The following is a 20,297-nucleotide window of genomic DNA, read 5'->3' as shown; positions in this document are numbered from 1 at the left end:
AAACTCATGCATTATATTTAGATAGAATTTCCGGAATGATCTTTATTGTTGATGTTGCTAGATTATGAAAGAACATAATAGACTTTCTGGAATGTTCCTAGTTTATATATATATTACGGGATATTTTTCATTTCGGTACCTTTGAAGTCGTCAGTGATCTTTGAAGTCATCAGTTACCTTTTAAGTCATCAATATATTTGGAGTATTATTCAACTTGGATATTAAGTGATTTATTGGAGCTTTGATTATTTTAAAATAGTTAAATTTATTCTTGTGGATTTTATTGTGGGAATTTATTCTAAAGTGTACTTGGATTTAACTGTGCTATTCAAAAAGGGATCATTCCAGGATCAGACTAGATATTTGAATTTTACATCTATATTTGGACTTAAGGTATTTGTGCACATAATTTGTTGTTTTAATTTTCTTTATTAATTTTTCTGTAACAAATTTGTTATTGTAACAAGTTTGTTGCTGGCTTTTCTTTCTCGTTACGCCTGGCTCGTAACAGAAATTGGGGGCTCGTCCGGGATTTGAATATTTCTTTTTGGCTACATTATTGGAAATTTTTACCGTTTATTTTACATTTTATTATTGCCGTATTTACTCATCTGAGTTGATATCATAGTTGTTCTATTAAGTGTGCCTTTCAATTCTGATTTTTATTTAAACACACCATATTTAAGTTTAAAACCAGCAGCAAGCAGCAAGCAGCAAGCAGTCATGTCTTTTGCTTTGTTTGTAGCTGAACCTTCCCAGGAGGTATTAGATTTAGCTAAGAAAACTGATTTGCTTGATCTTGCAAAAAGTTTAATTTATCAGAAATTAAATCTTCAATGCGTAAACAAGAAATTAAAAATCTTCTGATTCATTATTTTGTGGATGAAGATATTTTTGGACAAGATGCACTTTCTCACATTGTTGAAAAACACTCGGAAATTTCTGAAATAAAAATAAAAGAGCTTGAACTTCAATTTAAATTTGAACTAGAGAAAATGCAGCTAGAAAAAGAAAGGGAAGAAAGACAGTTAGAAAAAGAAAGGGAAGAAAAAGAAAGGGAAAGACGGTTTGAAAAAGAAAGGGAAGAGAGAAAATTAGAAAAAGAAAGAGAAGAGAGAGAATTTCAGTTAAGAATGAGAGAATTATAAATCAAAGAGAGAGCAAATCAGTTTGAACATAGTATAAATTCAAAATTTGATGTCACTAAAAATATAAGGCTTGTTCCACCTTTTCAAGAAAAAAGAAGTTGATAAGTATTTTCTTCATTTTGAAAAGGTTGCTGAAAATGTAAAATGGCCAAGAGAGCACTGGACATTACTTTTACAGAGCGTCTTAATTGGTAAAGCTCGTGAAATCTATACACAAATTACTGTTGAACAAAGCTCTAATTATGATAATGTTAAAGAATTAATTCTGAAAGGTTATGAGTTAGTACCAGAGGCCTACAGGCAAATATTCAGAAATTCTAAGAAAAAAATTGGTCAAACCCATGTCGATTTTGCAAGAGAAAAAGAACAACTTTTTGATCGGTGGTGTCTATCTAAGAAAATAAATAAAAAACATGAAAAGCTCAGACAGCTCATGTTAGTTGAAGAGTTTAAACGTTGTATTCACTCTGATGTTAAATCTTTCTTAGATGAAAAACAGGTAGAAACTTTAGAAGAAGCTGCTCGTCTAGCTGATGATTATTCTTTAACCCACAAAGTCTCATTTTTAAATAAAGGGAAGTCAACACCCTCACATTTTAATTCCAAGTTCAGTTCTGGTAATTTATCTGGCTCATCTAGTCAGTCAAATACTCCCAAACCAAAGTCATCTGATGAACATAAAGGTCATAGTCCCTTATCTCGTCCTATATGCAATTATTGCAAGAAAACTGGACATCTTATTTCTGATTGCTTTACCTTGAAAAGGAGGCAACAGCAACGTGATGATGCCAAACCCACACGTCTTACCAATTCAAGGTCTGAACCTCAGTCTTATATTGATAACAATACAATTTTGAAGGTCAAAGAACCCAAGTCTGATTCTATAATGGAGATTTATGAACCATTCCTTTCGGAAGGTTCCGTGTCACTTATCGGTGATACTTGCCCACCTACTCCTATTAAAATTTTAAGAGACACAGGAGCTTCTCAATCTCTTATTTTAGCAGATACACTGCCTTTTTCTGAGAAGACTTCTTCTGGATCTAATGTCCTTATTCAGGGAGTAGAGTGTGGTTTTTCTAATGTCCCTCTCCATAATATTTATTTGTCCTCAGATTTGGTAACTGGCCCGGTGGCTGTAGGTATCAGATCTTTCTTACCCTTTAAAGGTGTTCATTTATTGGTAGGTAATGACTTAGCTGGAGATAAGGTAGTGGTTAATCCACTTGTAACTCACACTCCTTGTGTGGATCAGATACCTGACCCCATTGAGCAGTTAATTCCTGACCTTTAGCCTTCCTGTGCAGTTACTCGAGCTATGGCTAAGAAGGCCATTCAAGAAGATAATTATTATTCAGATATTGACTTATCTGATACTTTTATAGGTCAGTCTTTTGATAATGAAATAAATTTTTCTCTCACTCCTACTCTGCCTCAAACTCAGACAGATTTTTCAATATCTGACTTTTCTACACCAAGATCTAAAGATCAATGTCATGACACGCTGTCAAGGTCACAGCTTATCCAGGAACGACAAAATGATCCTGAGATTTCAGTCCTTTATCAAAAGGCTTTTAGTGAAGATGAAGCTTTACATGTCCTTGTTTGTTATTATGAAAAGAATGGGATTTTAATGAGAAAATGGCGACCGCCCGATGTCCCTGCTGAAGAGGAGTGGACTGTTAATCACCAAATTGTGGTCCCTAAATCATATCGCCAGAAAATATTAAGCTTGGCTCATGAAACACCCATGGCAGGTCATTTAGGTGTTAATAAAACCTACCATAAAATTCTCAATCATTTTTATTGGCCTGGCCTTAAAGCAGATCTATCTAGGTACTGTAAATCTTTTCATACTTGTCAGATGGTTGGAAAACCTAACCAGACAATACCTAAAGCTCATTTACAGCCTATTCCTGCATTTGATGAACGTTTTAGTAGAGTTATTATTGACTGTGTAGGTCTATTACCAAAAACTAAATCAGGTTCTCAGTACTTATCAACTATTATGTGTGCTTCTACGCGCTTCCCTGAACTATTCCTTTAAGAAATATTAAAGCCAAAACTATTGTCAAGGCTCTTGTGAAGTTTTTCACATTTGTTGGTTTACCTAAATCAGTACAGTCTGATTAAGGGTCAAACTTTATGTCTGGTATTTTCCAGCAGGTCATGCACTAGTTAGGTATTACTCAATATAGGTCTTCAGCCTATCACCCTGAAAGTCAAGGTGTATTAGAAAGATTTCACCAGACTCTGAAAAATATGATCAGGTCATATTGTTTTGATACTGAAAAAGACTGGGATATAGGCATTCATTTATTGTTATTTGCTGTAAGAGAATCTGTTCAGGAATCTCTTGGCTTCAGCCCTTTTGAATTAGTATTTGGTCAAACTGTCCGAGGACCCTTAAAACTTCTGAAAGAGAAATTCCTGTCTGAAGATGACATATCTTTAAATTTACTTCAGTATGTATCTGATTTTCGAAAAAGGTTGACTTATGCGTGTGAGTTAGCTAGACTTAATTTAAAATCAACACAAAGTAAAACGAAATCAAGGTATGATGAGAATGCTCAAGAAAGAAGTTTTAACCCTGGTGATAGAGTACTTGCTCTTTTACCTATACCTGGAAAACCATTACAGGCTAGATACTTTGGTCCTTATACTATTGAAAAGAAAGTCAGTGACCTTAATTATATTATTAATACTCCTGGGAGGCGAAAGAAAAAACAAATGTGTCACATAAATATGTTAAAAGAATATTTTGACAGAGATAGCACAATTAATAAAACTATATCTGTTGTAAATTCTGTTCCACAAAATCAATGTTCAGTTGAATCTAATAGTTATGAATGTTTTGAAAAGTCTGATCCCGGTTCAGCGAAGCTTGAAAACTCTGATATTCTGAAAAATCTGGATGAAAAACTTGCTCACTTAGAACCGTCTAAACGAGATGAACTGAAAAAGCTTATTTATTAATATGAACACTTATTTCCTGATATTCCCACACGAACTGATAAAATACATCATGACGTCATTCTTGAAAACTCTTAACCAATAAAACAACATCCATATAGAACAAATCCTGTAAAACAAAAGTACCTAAGGCAAGAAGTTCAGTATTTATTGGATAATGACTTTATTGAACCAAGTCAAAGCAGTTACAGCTCTCCATGTATTCTTGTACCCAAATCAAATGGAACATATATGTTGTGTACTGATTATCGTAAAGTGAACTCTGTAACAAAAACTGATTCATTTCCTATACCAAGAATTGATGACTGTATTGACAAAATTGGAAAAGCAAAGTATGTAACAAAGTTTGATCTTCTAAAAGGATTCTGGCAAGTTCCACATACTGATAGAGCTAAAGAAATATCAGCCTTTGTAACACCAGACGGCTTATATCAATATAAAGTCATGCCATTTGGTATGAAAAACTCACCAGCAACTTTTCAGAGGATTATAAACATGGTAATATCTGGTCTACACGGATGTGACGCATACATTGATGACGCAATCATCTACACTGGTGAATGGGAATAACATCTCACCACTATAAGAGCATTCTTCGACCGACTTAGTGATGCTAAATTGACAGTTAATCTTGCAAAAAGTGAATTTTGTCATGCAATTTTAACATTTTAGGACATGTAGTGGGGCAGGGTAAAGTTAAACCAATAGAAGCTAAGGTCAAAGCTATCTCTAAATTTCCTGTGCCTACTTATAAAAGACAACTGATGCGATTTCTTGGTATGGCAGGGTATTATCGTAAATTTTGTAATAATTTTTCGGTTATTGCAGAACCATTGACAAATTTGCTAAAGAAAAGAAACAAATTCATTTGGAATGACAAGTGTCAAATGGCATTTGACAGCCTTAAAGCCATACTTAAGAGTGCTCCAGTTCTCTTGGCACCAGATTTTAATAAAAACTTTAAGTTAGCTGTAGATGCTAGTGACATAGGTGCTGAAAGTGTATTGATCCAAGAAGACAACAATGGTGTTTACCATCCCGTTTGTTACTTTTCTAAAAAGTTTAATGAACATCAGAAAAAATACTCTACTATAGAGAAAGAGTGCCTTGCTCTTATTCTTGCTATTCAGCATTTTGAAGTTTATCTAACTTCTTCAAAGTTGCCTGTTGTTGTCTTTAGTGATCACAATCCCCTCACTTTCTTGCATAAACTTAAAAACAAAAATCAAAGGTTGTTGAGGTGGAGTTTGTTTTTGCAAGAATATAGTCTTGACATTAGACACACCAAAGGGAAAGATAATTTGATCCCTGATGCACTTTCACTTGTCTAAAACTGTTATTTTCAGTATTTTAAATTTAACATCTATATGATATGATTGATTATTTTTATTTTGTTGTTTGTTATTGTTTATAAAACACATATATATGATTTTATGTATAAAATTGTTTAACATTTCTCCTATTATTCGAAAGTTATATTGTTTGGATTTATGTAAAAGAAATATTCATTTCATTCATATTTCTTTTTCTTGAAGAGGGGAAGTGTTATGTATGCAACATATTACATGTATATCAGTTGGTATTTCCAATATTATCATTGTTCTATTTTTAGATCATAAACTACATGTATGTACTAGAACTTTCTTAACTGTTGTACAAAACTCGTGCATTATATTTAGATAGAAATTTCCGGAATGATCTTTATTGTTGATGTTGCTAGATTATGATAGAACATAATAGACTTTTCTTGAATGTTCCTAGATTATATATATATTACGGGATATTTTTCATTTCGGTACCTTTGAAGTCGTCAGTGATCTTTGAAGTCATCAGGTACCTTTTAAGTCATCAATATATTTGGAGTATTATTCAACTTGGATATTAAGTGACTTATTGGAGCTTTGATTATTTTAAAATAGTTAAATTTATTCTTGTGGATTTTATTGTGGGCATTTATTCTGAAGTGTTCTTGGATTTAACTTGGATTTAACTGTGCTATTCAAAAAGGGATCATTCAAGGATCAGACAAGACATTTGAATTTTACATCTATATTTGGACTTCAGGTATTTGTACACATAATTTGTTGTTTTAATTTTCTTTATTAATTTTTCTGTAATAAATTTGTTATTGTTACAAGTTTGTTGCTGGTTTTTCTTTCTCGTTACGCCTGGCTCGTAACACTTAAAAAAGTAAAAAAAAGGAAAATAGGGTTTTTAGTTGGGACGAAGACCCAACTACTATACTTACAAACCCGAAATTTCCAACTGCTCAATGCAGTGACGGTTCATCACCACTATATATGCTATATTGTATTCTAACATTTTTCAAGTAAGTTGAATGCATAGTGATCATCCAACCATGACCGACGCATAACCGCGCGAGTGAAAAATAGTGCTCTGAATATCTGAAAACTTTGATTTCTTGCGAATAGATGAGGAAATAAGAAAATTATTTTTTGAAAATATTGTGAAATTGAGCTTGAATTACGGTATTAGAAATGTAGCCGATATAATTTGAAAGGTCGACTTATTATGAATGGGATGGTAAATTAATCGGTTCATATATAGTAACATGAATAAATGTAGACGGCGTTTGACGACTCGCAATATTTAACTTATCATCACATTTTTTGTATGATATTCCAGAAATTTTTGAAAAAGACATTATTTATCGGATAAATTTTGTTCTTTATAACTGCAAAGTAAATGTTGAAATATAATTAGCCAGAGATGTTATAATCCCTTCGTCCCTGAATTAGCCTATAATTAGATGAATCCGACAACTCCCGGCTTACTTAATGACCTACTCAAGTATATCAGCCTGCATGTTTACCCAGTAAGGTAAGTTTTAAACAGAATATGTTATGGATTTGATGAATAATAATATTAAGTTTAATTATAATGATGTCAATTTGTTCCCGAGGACTAAAACTTTCGTAAATAATTTCGAAGTAATTTGGAGATCTCGAGTCTTTCGTCCCCAAGACATTTCGATACTACTGTAGCCTAGTCTCAATTTTTGGACTGCAAAACCGACAGATTTTACAAATTGATATTACACAGATGTCTGCCTTCACAGGGAAAACCGGCATATACGCCTACAATTTGTTGGTCTTGTCACGGCCGTAACGTCTCTACCAAATAGGGCACATTCTTGAATAATTCAGAATATTTTTATTTTGATATTTATACACGAAGTTATTCAATGAATAAAGGGATTCTATGAAAGATTAGTAAAAAATGATTTAACCCTCAATTTGAGCCATTTAGCTGTTAAGTTTAGCCCATGCAAATACTACAGGTCTTGTGTAATTGAGACATTAACGGTAGATATTTCTGACTAAACTCTTATTGATTGCTAATTTATTCTTCATACCAACAAATGAGCATTATTGTTATTTTTTATTTTACCCTTACTATCCGGTGTTTTCCCCTTTTAAAAGCCGAATAAAGGCTGTTTAACCTAGCCCAAAATAGGTGCATGTATATTTTCCCCTGTAAATGCAAATGTTTCCCCCTAAAACCCCAGGGCACATTCTTCGCCAGAACAATGACTTAACATCAGCTGACTTATATCAGCTAGAAGACAGAAATCTTTCCCTATAGATAGCCTCTGCTATTACAATGCATGTTAAAGGATCTCCACTGAGGTTTAAAAGCCTAAAAACATAACATTTGATTTTTTTTACATAAATGAGCAGGGGCACTTTAAGCAGAAATATATGCAAAGACAGTTAAGAAATATACTTTGAAATAAATTGAACGTATTTTCATGCTTTTTGAGCCTGATTAAGTGAGTGAAAAGCGTTTTAAGGCTAGCCTTTTAATTTTGGGACATTTATTTACAGTTTGAATAATTATTCTGGAAAAACGAAGTGCGCAAATGATTTGAAAGTTTGCACAAAGATTAGTGGTCTAAACTTACATCAAATGAAAAAATATTTTCAGATCATGACAAAATACCTCAGTGGAACCCTTTTAAATTGAATTATGTTTTTTTAAATGTATGGGTAAATTCCATTGTTAGTGGTAACTGAACCACTAGTAATTTGTTTTTCCTCTTTTCTGATTTATCAAGCTATAGTTTCCCATTCATAAAGCCACAAGTTGTTTTGAAAATTGGAAAAAATTCACTGCCACCATGATAATTGTTAACCTGAAAAATCTTCAGGCATTTAAACGGATTTGAAGACCAGACCTCTTGATTGCAAGGCAGACACACAACCATGTTGCGAAAATGTCAACACAACAGCAAGACTGTTTGAAATGATCTACATGTACACCTGTTCTCACTACATGGTTGAAGTAATTTAATCTGTGTTAATTAGACATTTAACAATTTTTTTATAATACTGATATTCACATTTTATTCACAAATCTACGTGTAATAAATAAATAAAATCATGATACAACATTTTCTATTTTAGTGGTAATACTGTGGAGTAATATGAAGAATAATTATTTTTACATGCTGTACACAATCAAATTATAGTGTAAACATATATACATTGTATATACACACACCAAGAGAGTAGTATTAGATAATTTTGAAAATGAAATCTCTAAATTGATATTTTCAGGGAAATAAAAGATCATCTACTCCAATATTCACTTGGAAAGGCTGGTACATGTAGCTAGTAAAACGTACAGTATAAGATTAAATAAAAACTAGAAGATTATAACAAACAACTGGTATATAATATTTGATGCATATTTCACAAATCATACTGTTTTCCAAATATTATTCATGAAAACATATGCAATTTTACCAGTGTCACCACGGGCCAGATTAACATACCCATTTCCAGTGGCAAATAATGCCCAATATGCTTATTTTTTCCAAGTTCAGAAACAAATCATAAGTCAAAATTCCCTTTATCAAAGCTGACAATTTTTATGCTCCCCAAAAAATTTCGGGGGGAGCATATAGTCCGTGTGTCCGTCCGTTGTATTGTCCGGAGCATAACTTGAAAACCCTTGGAAAAAATTTGTTTAAACTTCATACAGTGGTAGAGGGCATTGAGGGGGATTGCAGTGTCAAAGAACCATAACTATATTGTGCCCGTTTTTTTAATCATCTCCCCTTGTAGAAAAATCTTGTCCGGGACATCACTCTAAAACTATAAGAGATATCAACATGAAACTTTGTAGGTAGATATATCTCAATGGGTAGATGTGCAGTGCACAAGAATAATAACTCTGCCTTGCCTAATTCTGGAGGTTTTAGATGATTAAAGAAAAAAAAACTCGGTCTGAACTTAGGAAGACATCCGCCCTTCACACTCTTGTCCGGAACATGAATATAACTAGATACGTATTGAAGGGATTTTATGTAAACTTCACAAAGTGATAGAGACTTTTGAGAGGAAGTTCTGTGTTCAAGAAACATAACTCTACATTGCTTCATGTTTTAATTATCTCCCTTAAGTTAAACATGCACTGAAACTACATCAACTTTTACCGACTAGAATTTGCCAAAGTGCCAAAGAACCATAACCCCATTCCTTAGTTATTTAATTATTTCCCTTTATAATACAGGTACTTGATTATGCTTTTCCAGAGAAATACTGGAAAAGGGTTGATGGAATGTGATTAAAATTTTACACAGCGAAAACATTCAAGTGGAAGGATGTGGTTTTTTTTTCAAAAAACCATACTTTTTCCTAGCTTAATTTTACAATTTTAATCTCTTAAAATACATGTACAACAATATTAAAATAATGGTTGTCTGGAGTAAATCTTTTCAATGATATGACACTCAAACTAAACACAGTTGTAGAGACTTGTGAGCACAAGTGCTGTGTCAAATAACCAAAAAACTACATTACTTAGTTTTTGAATTATCTCCGTATATATTATTTCATGATACTTGTTCAGAGAGAAGATTAAAATATTGAAGGAATTTGATTGATACTTTATACTATACAGTGAAAGAGATAAGCATGAGAAGTGCAGTGAACAAAAGCCATTATAAGTTCTAATGCCATGGTCACATTCATATAATGTGATGCAAAAATATTGACCATTTGAGTGTTTACTTGATACTGGTACAGAAAATTATATATATATTTTTTTCAGAGCTTTGTCTCCTTTTATTATGTCATGTGTTTAAATAGTCGAGATTGCAGTTTCCTCTGGTAGCTCTTATTTCACCTGTTGCTCTTATCAAAAAAGGCCAATAACAGTTTGTGATGGACCTACACGGTTTGTGATGGACCTACACGTACATGTAACCTAAATATTATATTTGAACATGTGTGTCATAGAGTAATTGTATCAACTACTGTTCATTTACTGAATTGTGCACTTTATATTTATCAACCGGCAACACCCTTCACTCATTGAATTAAAAAATTAGTTATTTTTGATCTTCATACGTCCCAACTGCAGTGCCCTCAGCACTTTGATTTATTTGTAGAACACAATGATGTCGTGTTTAAAGATAACCTGTGTTACATGTAAAGATCGGTTGGCAAAGGTAAAAAAAGAAGTTTTGATACATATGTAAAGTAAAATAATGTTTATTGGTTAAACAATTATAATATCAATATGAAAATAATGATTGTTTTTCTTAAATCACAAACAACATTAGCAGCAGCAACAACAAGTACAAAAACATCGGCAGCAACAGTAACAGCAACAACATGAAGTAGTTTTCATATGATTAAAAATATCAATGTTTTAATAAGACATTTCATGTGTTTTTTAATGATCTTCTTATCCATAGATTTTAGGATTAAAAATTCAGCGAGTTAAGATATTAGCATATTGAATATCTTTTCTACTCTAGCTCTCTTTGTAATTTTTATTTATTCATGACTTATTACATTCACCACAGTGTAAAGTTTCTTTGTGTTTTTTATTTGAATACTTATATGTATTAAATTTCAATTATATTTATATATTATATATTTTTTAACTTTTAAAGATTGGGAAGGTTCACGTACTCTTATCAATAACATGCATCGTAATATAAGTTCAAATTTTAGAATTGAGGAGTGTTGTTATCTCGATATTCATGAATAAATAAATATCTAGCATTCGACGTGCCCTTCAAAAAGTAATTCTAACACTCACGTGATTTTGCCACTATAGACAAAGAAGGAAAAAAACTGGTGTGAAAATGCCAATAAACACCGGTTAGGGACTACTTGTATATGCGCTGTTATGTTTTCACCCTCGATTGTATAGTTTACAAAGCATTTGAAAGCAACAATAAAAGCATTTTTATTTATATTTTCAGTTCGTGTAATGTTTTCTTTTCATACAATACCGAAATAATATCTCACATACACTAACGCCACATATTAGATCCATATCAGTTAATAAATATTTTGACAAAACGGCGCCAATCCGTAAGCAGCGTAATGATGTCATCCTAAGTAAACAAATTATTTATAAACAAGCTGACGTTATTTCATACATACAAAAATGATAAATGGAGCACTGATGTAAACACAATACGACGTAAGTTTTTATTTTTGAAAACTTGATAAAATAACTTTTTTTTCTTATTATTTCTTTTGTTTAATAATTTCTATATCTTCGCAATAGTAGGGTGCGAACGATCGAACAGCGTTATACGAAAATCGGCACCGGAAGTCATTTCCGCTTGAAAAATAACATTAGTGATTTTTCTTATTTTATCGTGTTAGAATCGAAATAACATCGGCCTGAGAGGTGTATATCGGCTATTTAACACCGGTTTTGTCGTTTTGATGCGACAAAATTAACCACTCAGGCCTACGGCCTTTGTGGTAAATTCCTACGCATCAAAACTCCAAACCACATGCGCTTGTCACATAATCAAATATTTTACATAATCGGTCTATATGATATGTATATAAAGATATAAGGCCCCCCAACGAAACAAAAACATCATGCGGAACAAACAAGAACACTGCTGCAATAAACGACCAGATCATGGTTATCTCTTTCTGGTCGCCATCTGAAAGGATCAATCCAAGTGCCAACGCTTTTTATTTCATTAAATCCCTCAAATAGCAAAGAAATTGGGAAAAGTTTCGCAAAAGCCATTATTTTCAATTCATGTCGTTTTCGACGTCCAGTCCATTCATGTATACAAACACGATTTCTGATCGATTTTCACTGATCGTACGTAATTCATTAAAAAATACACAAGCTCTCGCTTGTGACAGTATTTTATCGCCATGTATAGCGCATGTATATACTATTCCGCTCTGAATATTATATAAGGTTTATTGGTTAAGATAATTACCGGAATACTATTGACCAATCGTATAATACTATTTCTTTGCTTCATTTACCTGTCACTTCAAATTCAAAATGGCGCACTTTACTTGACCTCCGCTTCTACAACCAATATTTTTTAAATATTTGCGTACAAAGAGGGCTCTAGTTCAATCTAGACTTCGCAGATTGATAGAAAAAGAGTTTGTTTATGAATTATATGAGGAAATTTTAGATGTTTTCTATTTATTTCGTAGAAATCGACCAGCAATCGTTTTTGTATACATGAATAGATTGGACGTCGAAAACGACATGGATTGAAAATATTGGCATTTTCTGAAACTTTTACTCATTTCTTTGCTATTTGAAGAATTTTAATGAAATAAAAAGCTTTAACGCTTGGATTGATCCTTCAGATGGCGGCCAGAAAGAGATAACCGTGATCTAATCGTTTCTTTCAGCATTGTTCTTGTTTGTTCCGCATGATGTTTTTGTTTCGTTGGGGGCCTTATATCTTTATATACATATATAGACCGATTATGTAGAATATTTGATTATGTGACTAGCGCCTGTGCTCCAAACCGGTGTTAAATAGCCGATATACACCTCCCAGGCCGATGTTAATTCTTAAATAACATGCAGTGCTTTTAAAAAAAAAAACATCAAGTTTTTCATCAGATCAATTATTGGTATTATTTATCATTTTGCCATTTCTTTAAAAATACAATGCTTCAAACAGTTAGAAATTATAAAGCGCTTTGGAACATTTCTTGTCTGCAGCATTTGTTGAAAGGTATAATTAATAGGATACGTTTTATTTTGTTTTTATGAATGTATAGTGCCACATTTAGTAATATAAATAGTATATTCTTTTCGAAAGGAATGTCTTGCTGTTTATCAAATGGTATAATAAAAGTGATTCTTTTACGACACATTACTGCACGTTTAGGACAACTTTCGTCACACATACTCTATTATTACAGCATTATTTAACACATATTTGACCTTTCTAAATAATTAAAACAAATATTTGCAGGATATCATACCAGTGATAACCATATTTTCCATAAATAACCGTATGCGATCTAACGCAATTCCTAAATGACAGATGACCATTATATTCAACGTCCGATTTCAATTGTTACGGTAAAATTAACTCAACCAGGGACCAATCAATATTAATTAAATGCTCTTTCTCGCGGACTATTTTAATTAACTCTTCCGTTACATACAATGAGATGGTAAAAATAGATACACGTAAATGCCTTTACTTGTTTGTAAATAAAAAATAATCGTAATATTTCTAAATAAACATTTATGACGATAAAACATCTCGAAGACACTAGTTACATGTACACTTTACAGATAGCTTCTGCATTCCATTCATTAGCTTTAAGTTACCGTTGTTAAATAAATAAATACTTCTGAAAATAAGCAATTTAAAATATGAATGAATAATCATTTGCTAAATCAAATTTATCGCATAGTTTAAATGACAACTGAGTTAAATTGTCAATAGTATCTTAATGCCATCATGTTACGTTTACATTATTTGATCAATGAAATAAAGCCAATTCAAAATTGTTTACATACTTTGTAATTGTAGTGGACTAAAATATGACAAAATGCAAAGAGATCATTGTTAAACAGGAAATCATTAGTTGTTTTCTGTTTGTTTTGATTGGATTTTACGTCAAACCGACACATTATTTGTCATATGGCGACGTTCCAGCTTTACTGAGAGAGAAATACCTCGGGTTCCCTTCCATGTATTATGTCAGGCACGAACGGGCACCCGAGTAGAACCTCCGACGTTCCGTAAGCTAGCTGGATAGTTTCCTCACATGAAAGAATCCAAAGTCTCTGTTTGGATTCGAACCCACAGCGGTGAGGGGCAAGTAGTTTGAAGACAACGATCTTAAACCACTAGGACATCGACGCCCCAAAAACAATTTGTAAAACAGGATGTTTATTAAACCTTTATATCTAGTGAAGATATCGCTAAACACATGACACTTTTATTTGTCAACTGTTGCATATTTGTCTGTTTTATCTAATCTAAAGTTAACACAATCTTTAAAGAAAATGTACACTTCTCATAAGTTCAATCCAGTTATTAAGATGAGTTAGATAGACAGTCCGAACAGCTTTTATGCAATATCAGTGTGTTTTTAAAATTTACAAACACTATCGACAAACACTTATTTTATGGATATGGGAATGGTTATTATTTACTATGTATAATGACATTTAATGTTTATTTATACTACAAAACAAGAACACAGTGACAACATTTTTATCCTCCTTGCGTCTATCGTTTCAACCGAGCGTTAATGGGTTAACGTTATCGTTGTCAAAGGTACATCATTGTCTCGCATACAGCTTAATTCTATTAACTAGATTCTTTAGATTAACATATCTATATCGATTTTATTTATCGTGTCTAATGGATTAGTATTATCATGTATTATTAACTGATAACCAACATCAGATAAGAGTTGTCAAACAAGCATTTTACAAAACCTTAAAGTTCATGAAACATCTTCAGTACAAATCGAAACGAAACATGCTAACCTTTTCCCCAGGATTATGCAATATTATACAAGACAACGTGTGTTTATATCTTTTAAATCAGTATTTATGTAAAGATCAATTATGGCAAATACGACTTGAAATGTTGTCATATGACTAAAAATAGGTTTTTACTAAAATAAAGTTTTACTTAATGTTTAAAAATTTTTACTTCAATAAAAGGTAAATGTAATAAGCGGTTTTTGGTTTTTATTCTAAAGCAAACTATAATATAAATTCCGTATTAACGATTAAAGATGTATAATATCATATATTTTTAAAACAATATCGTGTGGTTTATATTTATCTGAATAAAATATCAAATGTTATAAAATGCGTTGTCGGCATATTGTTTAAATCAGTAAATCTTAATTCTTTGTAGTTTATTTGTCTCTCAAGCAATGTTAAAAACACACGAGCAGGAAATTATAATTATATGATTGATTTGATATATTATAAGATATGTGCAATAGATTTAACCAACAGCTATTTCATTTCAGATAAAGTTAAAATGGGAACGATTCCTGAAGACCAGGGTGTCCACAACAGACGACCGTTTACTTCAATATGGATATGGTTGATCGTGTTCAACTTTTGTAGCATTTTGGAAAACCCATATGAAGAAAACAATTTCATCGCACCTGAATCTTATTCACATATTTCTTACGCATCAAAAAAGCAATCGAATATCCAATGGTTAATCTCCCTTAATCAATGTAAAGCTAAAACAGGAATATCACAATGTAAAAAAGAAAACATTAGTTTTTTCGTGTTCCAAACTTCACGCGAAAAAGTTGCAGAAACAAATATTAAAAGTAATTATAGTGTTATTTCGCAAACTTTTCAAAATATATTCAGTAAACAGCGATGCTTGAATAAAGTAAATTTATCAGAAAATATCTCATATGGCAAACTACGCAGCAGAAAATTTGCAAGTCGTTTCTGTTGTAGTTGTAACAACTCGGGTATGGCACCCGTAATTTTCCTAGCAATTTTCATAGCAGCCTATGTAATCCTTTTATATAAAAAGTCAGACTTTTCGACTCATGATGTTAAAGAACAAGACAAAAGATCATATGACTTTGTATTTAAATTATGGCGTAAACAAAGGCTGAAAATAGATGTTTATCACTTTTCATTGAAACAATATGTCAATGGAATAGAAAGAAAAAGTGACAAAAACAGTAAACACATGGTACATGAATGGGCTAGATTAGAATCTTTTCAGACATTTCCAAAAAAGTGTCCAGTCTCAACGCTTCGACTTGCCCAAACAGGGTTTTACTCTACAGGGAAAGGAGTAGAGGTGATTTGTTTTTGTTGTGGATTAAAAAATGAGCACTGGACCGAGAACGAAACTGTGTCAGAATTACATAAACGATTGTCACCACATTGTAAGTTCTTAAGAGGTGAAGACTCGGATAATGTTCCAATACATGGAGTAAACGTAGTGAATCGAAACGACACAGAGGGTGCTTGTGGAGGTCCTAATGATGATCCAAAAAATAGAAGAAATCCTCATCAAGAACACAATGAGAAAAGTGGGAAACAAACCAACGATAGAATGCGTTGTAACAAAGAGACAGAACAACATCTAGACAAAATAACACATCAACTTAACCAGCATTATTCCGTTCCTGAAAATGGAAATGTTCACAGAATGTCTGACAATGATATAACAGCAGAGATTCAGTATTTTCCAGGTATACCAAATGATCAACCAAAACGCCCAGAATATGCGATCAGAAGCGAACGACTGTTATCATTTTCTGCCTGGTCTTTAAATAATATCATGAAACCGGAAGCCTTAGCAGAAGCCGGATTTTTTTTTCACTGGTAAGGTTTAAACTTTATTCTTTTATTTTGTATATTTCTACATTATGTGAGGATGTCTTCCTACACACTTGTTGTATTTAAATGTTCATTTTGATTTAAATGAAGCAATGTTATAAATGTATAGTAAGAATCCTTTCTTATATTAAAACAGTCCATGATTATAAATCAATACAAATGACCATATTTCAATATTTTCATTTTTATTAAAGATACAATGTACAACATTTTTAAAATACTTTTTTAACTGTTACTAGCTTTTATCAAAGTAAAATTCATTAATGAGTTGTCTTACGAACTGCTTATCCACATTCCCTCGTTGATTCCAAAATATCTTCTTTATATGAAATGCTAGGTAGTAAGTACTAATTCAATATTTAAACTTTATAAAATGCAAAAGATAGTTTTGTCTTCAATGATATCTTTATAAAATCATTTATAATATATTATAGAAATGCAAGATCCAGTGAGGTGCTTTTTCTGTGGCGGTGGAATGAAGAACTGGGCGTACGGAGACAGTCCTTGGATTGAGCACGCGAGATGGTTCCCGGCGTGCGCATACTTAAAACAATGCAAAGGAGAAGATTTTGTTAATTTGTGCCAAATGTCAAGTATGACATTTCCAACACTGAATAATTTTGTAAGTATTTGTAGGTACTTTGTTAAAAGGTTTTTACAAAAATACAAAATGAATAAAACAATGAATTATAACTTTTTTTCTTTAAATTCTAAAGAGCTATTTTCCTTTTTAGTTACAGAACAAGGTGTAACAATTAGATATTTTTATAATTTTAGCAATTGAGAGATTTAGATTCTCATCGAACAACAATTGTAGAAGATCAAGAAATTGTAGATCTAAATAGTATTGCAGCTAAGCGTGTATTTAAAATGGGATACAGTCAAACACAGATAGAAGATGCTATCCGCCATACTAGGCTTGTAGTAGGTAATACCTTCTTTATATCGTTCTATGTTTATGTTTATTTCATCTACACTGTTTGATATAGAGAATTAAAAAAGAATTGCCAATCAATTATTTAAAACTTTTGATTAGTATAATTATTCAACTTCCATCTATTCATTTATTAATATCAGGTCAATCGGGTGTTCTCAAGGCGCAAAATCTTCTAGAGTATCTCCTAGACAATTGTCATTTAAACTCTGACGTCACTAGTCCACACACATCGACAGCAGGAGATGAACAAAATAACTCACGAAGTACCGGGGAAGATGTACCATCTTCGAGCGAATCAAATACCTCCAATAACACCAATGGAAATACTGCAGTGGAAGCAGAAGACATTGAAGGTATATTTTGTCCAACTTTTTTCCAAATTTCATATAGATACCAAATGCAATATAGATACTGAATTCTTGGTTCAGACAACATTAACGATGTAGCTTTCAATACTTCTACATACCAACTCAATATGTTATTTTATTATATTATTCCAGAGAGACAGTCATTGAAAGAAGAAAATCGTTTATTGAAAGAACAAATGATGTGTAAAGTTTGTATGGATAAAGATGCAAATACAGTTTTCCTTCCATGTGGACATTTAGTAGCTTGCGATGATTGTGCGAAAGTGCTAAGAAAATGTGCAGTGTGCCGGAAAATAATTCAAGGGACTGTACGGACATACCCCGCCTAAAAACATGAAACATACAAATACGACTTAACACTTGCTGTAGCAGCAGCCTGAATATATAAATACTATATTGTGCCAAATGTATCATATCATAATTTAATTAAATGTAATTTGAATTCATGTTATATTTTTCTATCATTTTATATAACAACTGTTATAACTGTGTTATAAAATAAATTGAAAAAATGTATTGTGGATTTTTGTTTATCTTGAGCGAATATGTTGGATATCGCACTAAGATGTGAGTATTTTCAATATTTTCACGAGAATATAGCGCGAATGAAAATGTATCTTTTTCCTTTCTTTGATGTGTGATATATAGAATATTTACGTAAACTTACACAAAATGCTGTTAATGATAAGCCTTATCAGTAGAATAAGCGTTATTTTTGACTGTTTTCAGTGAAGTACGGTAAACAAAACACATAAAAAAGATGTCGCGATACTTTAAACGGTTATTTGCCGAATAATTTTTTACAATGTTAAGAAATTATGATATTTGAATCGAGAATTACTTTTATTTTAGTTAGATTTTGTTGGAAGCTTTCACTAAGCTATGAGTGTAAAGTTTCTTTCTCACGGAAATAAAGGCTTGACGGGATTTGAACCCACGCGGCCAGCCTTAGATAACTAGTCCGACGTGTTGACCACTCGACCATTAACATTAAGGAGAAAAGGTTCGGGTGTCGTTAGTTAAAGCAATAATAAAGCATGGCTTTAAGTAACCAAAGAAATCGTTTAAACCGACATTCCTTGTTAAATTTATACAAAACATTTCTGTATCTACTTATGGTAATATATTAAATCACGTTTAATATCAATGTCATTCAATTGAACACATTATTTCACAATATTTTATCATACGCATGTATAAGCTATTACCTATAGTTGCGTTATATACTAGTACTTGTACGGACTTTTTAACCTTGGCGTAATAAATGTTCCTATTTTCGTCACTATTTTTTAAATTGCGCAACAGTTTTCTTTAATTTTAATTCAAATTTTCTCTGCAGTACCTTGGTTAAATAAAGTTATGAAAGTTATGAAAGACACTTAACGTTTTTTTTTTGTAAACTATCCAGTAGTCAATTTGTTTTTTTATTACAATATAAGGATAAATCAATTTTGTATTGGGCTTGTCTTATATGCTTATATATAGGTGCATTGTAGTTTTTTATGATCATGAAATATCACATATACCTGGTTCACATACAGAATAATTTTTTGTAAATAACATGAATAATAAAAATATTCAGTTTTGAAGATTAACATATCACAATGCAATATGAACACGTATTTACCTACTGTTATTTTGCATTGGGCCGTGACAGTTAGTATGAATAGGAAACATTGGTGTCAAATTAAGGCAAAATATTGCATACAACTTGGAATTTTGAATTCAAAACAGTTTTATTAAACTTTTACGCTTGTTTACGATTAACAGCACGCATATCTTTGTTATGAAATGTTAAAATTAAGTCGGTCAATGCCCTAAATGCTGTATCTACGTGAAAGTCTCGAGAGGTATATTTGTAAACATCTTGAATGTTTTCTTTTATTTAATGCGTATTTCTATCAGCTACACTCGATAATTTGGGTGGATATTTTGTTTTTAATAGTGGATTTAGAGCATAACTGAAGAAAATAGCACTGAATTTATGTGTCGTAAAGGTAGTTAAATAAAAAAAGAGTATTTTGACTTCCATACAAAATACTAAATAACTGCAATTATAACAATTGCCAAATAGCAAAAGAAGCAAAAGATTGTCTACAAAGCCAATGTGTAACTTTTGGAAACAATAACAAAATACCAAACACTACAAAGTTATCATCGGTTTTCATTCTTAATGAATAATTCATTTACCACATAGCCGTGCGGCTTTTGCAAAAAATCCGTTTATCGGACGGCCGT

General features: G+C 32.0%; 2 protein-coding genes across 2 annotated transcripts; both read left to right on the top strand.

The window, feature by feature from the left end:
• Positions 1-16,095: 16,095 nt before the first annotated feature.
• LOC132714105 (death-associated inhibitor of apoptosis 1-like) lies at positions 16,096-16,743 on the top strand. The gene has a single exon (XM_060696854.1). The coding sequence runs from the start codon at positions 16,096-16,098 to the stop codon at positions 16,741-16,743; it is 648 nt and encodes a 215-aa protein (XP_060552837.1).
• Positions 16,744-17,168: 425 nt separating this feature from the next.
• Positions 17,169-18,503, top strand: LOC132714104 (baculoviral IAP repeat-containing protein 3-like). Its single transcript, XM_060696853.1, has 4 exons — positions 17,169-17,376; positions 17,532-17,682; positions 17,832-18,044; positions 18,192-18,503. Exons 1-4 carry the CDS (start codon positions 17,191-17,193, stop codon positions 18,386-18,388), a joined length of 747 nt encoding a protein of 248 aa, XP_060552836.1. The 5' UTR covers positions 17,169-17,190; the 3' UTR covers positions 18,389-18,503.
• The last annotated feature ends 1,794 nt before the right edge of the window (positions 18,504-20,297 follow it).

The sequence above is a fragment of the Ruditapes philippinarum genome, unplaced genomic scaffold (genome assembly GCF_026571515.1).
Source record: "Ruditapes philippinarum isolate M1 unplaced genomic scaffold, ASM2657151v2 ctg10861_1_1_1_1, whole genome shotgun sequence".
NCBI classification, from domain to species: domain Eukaryota; kingdom Metazoa; phylum Mollusca; class Bivalvia; order Venerida; family Veneridae; genus Ruditapes; species Ruditapes philippinarum.
The sequence above is the reverse complement of the archived record's forward strand: the minus strand, read 5'-3'. Positions and strand labels throughout refer to the sequence as shown.

Bases quoted from the DNA above. Each gene is read 5' to 3' on its own strand.
- LOC132714105 (XM_060696854.1), top strand. From the start codon at position 16,096: ATGGTACATGAATGGGCTAGATTAGAATCTTTTCAGACATTTCCAAAA.
- LOC132714104 (XM_060696853.1), top strand. From the start codon at position 17,191: ATGCAAGATCCAGTGAGGTGCTTTTTCTGTGGCGGTGGAATGAAGAAC. The intron at 17,377-17,531 runs GTAAGTATTTGT...TTATAATTTTAG, and splicing joins TTCCAACACTGAATAATTTT to CAATTGAGAGATTTAGATTC. The intron at 17,683-17,831 runs GTAATACCTTCT...TATTAATATCAG, and splicing joins CCATACTAGGCTTGTAGTAG to GTCAATCGGGTGTTCTCAAG.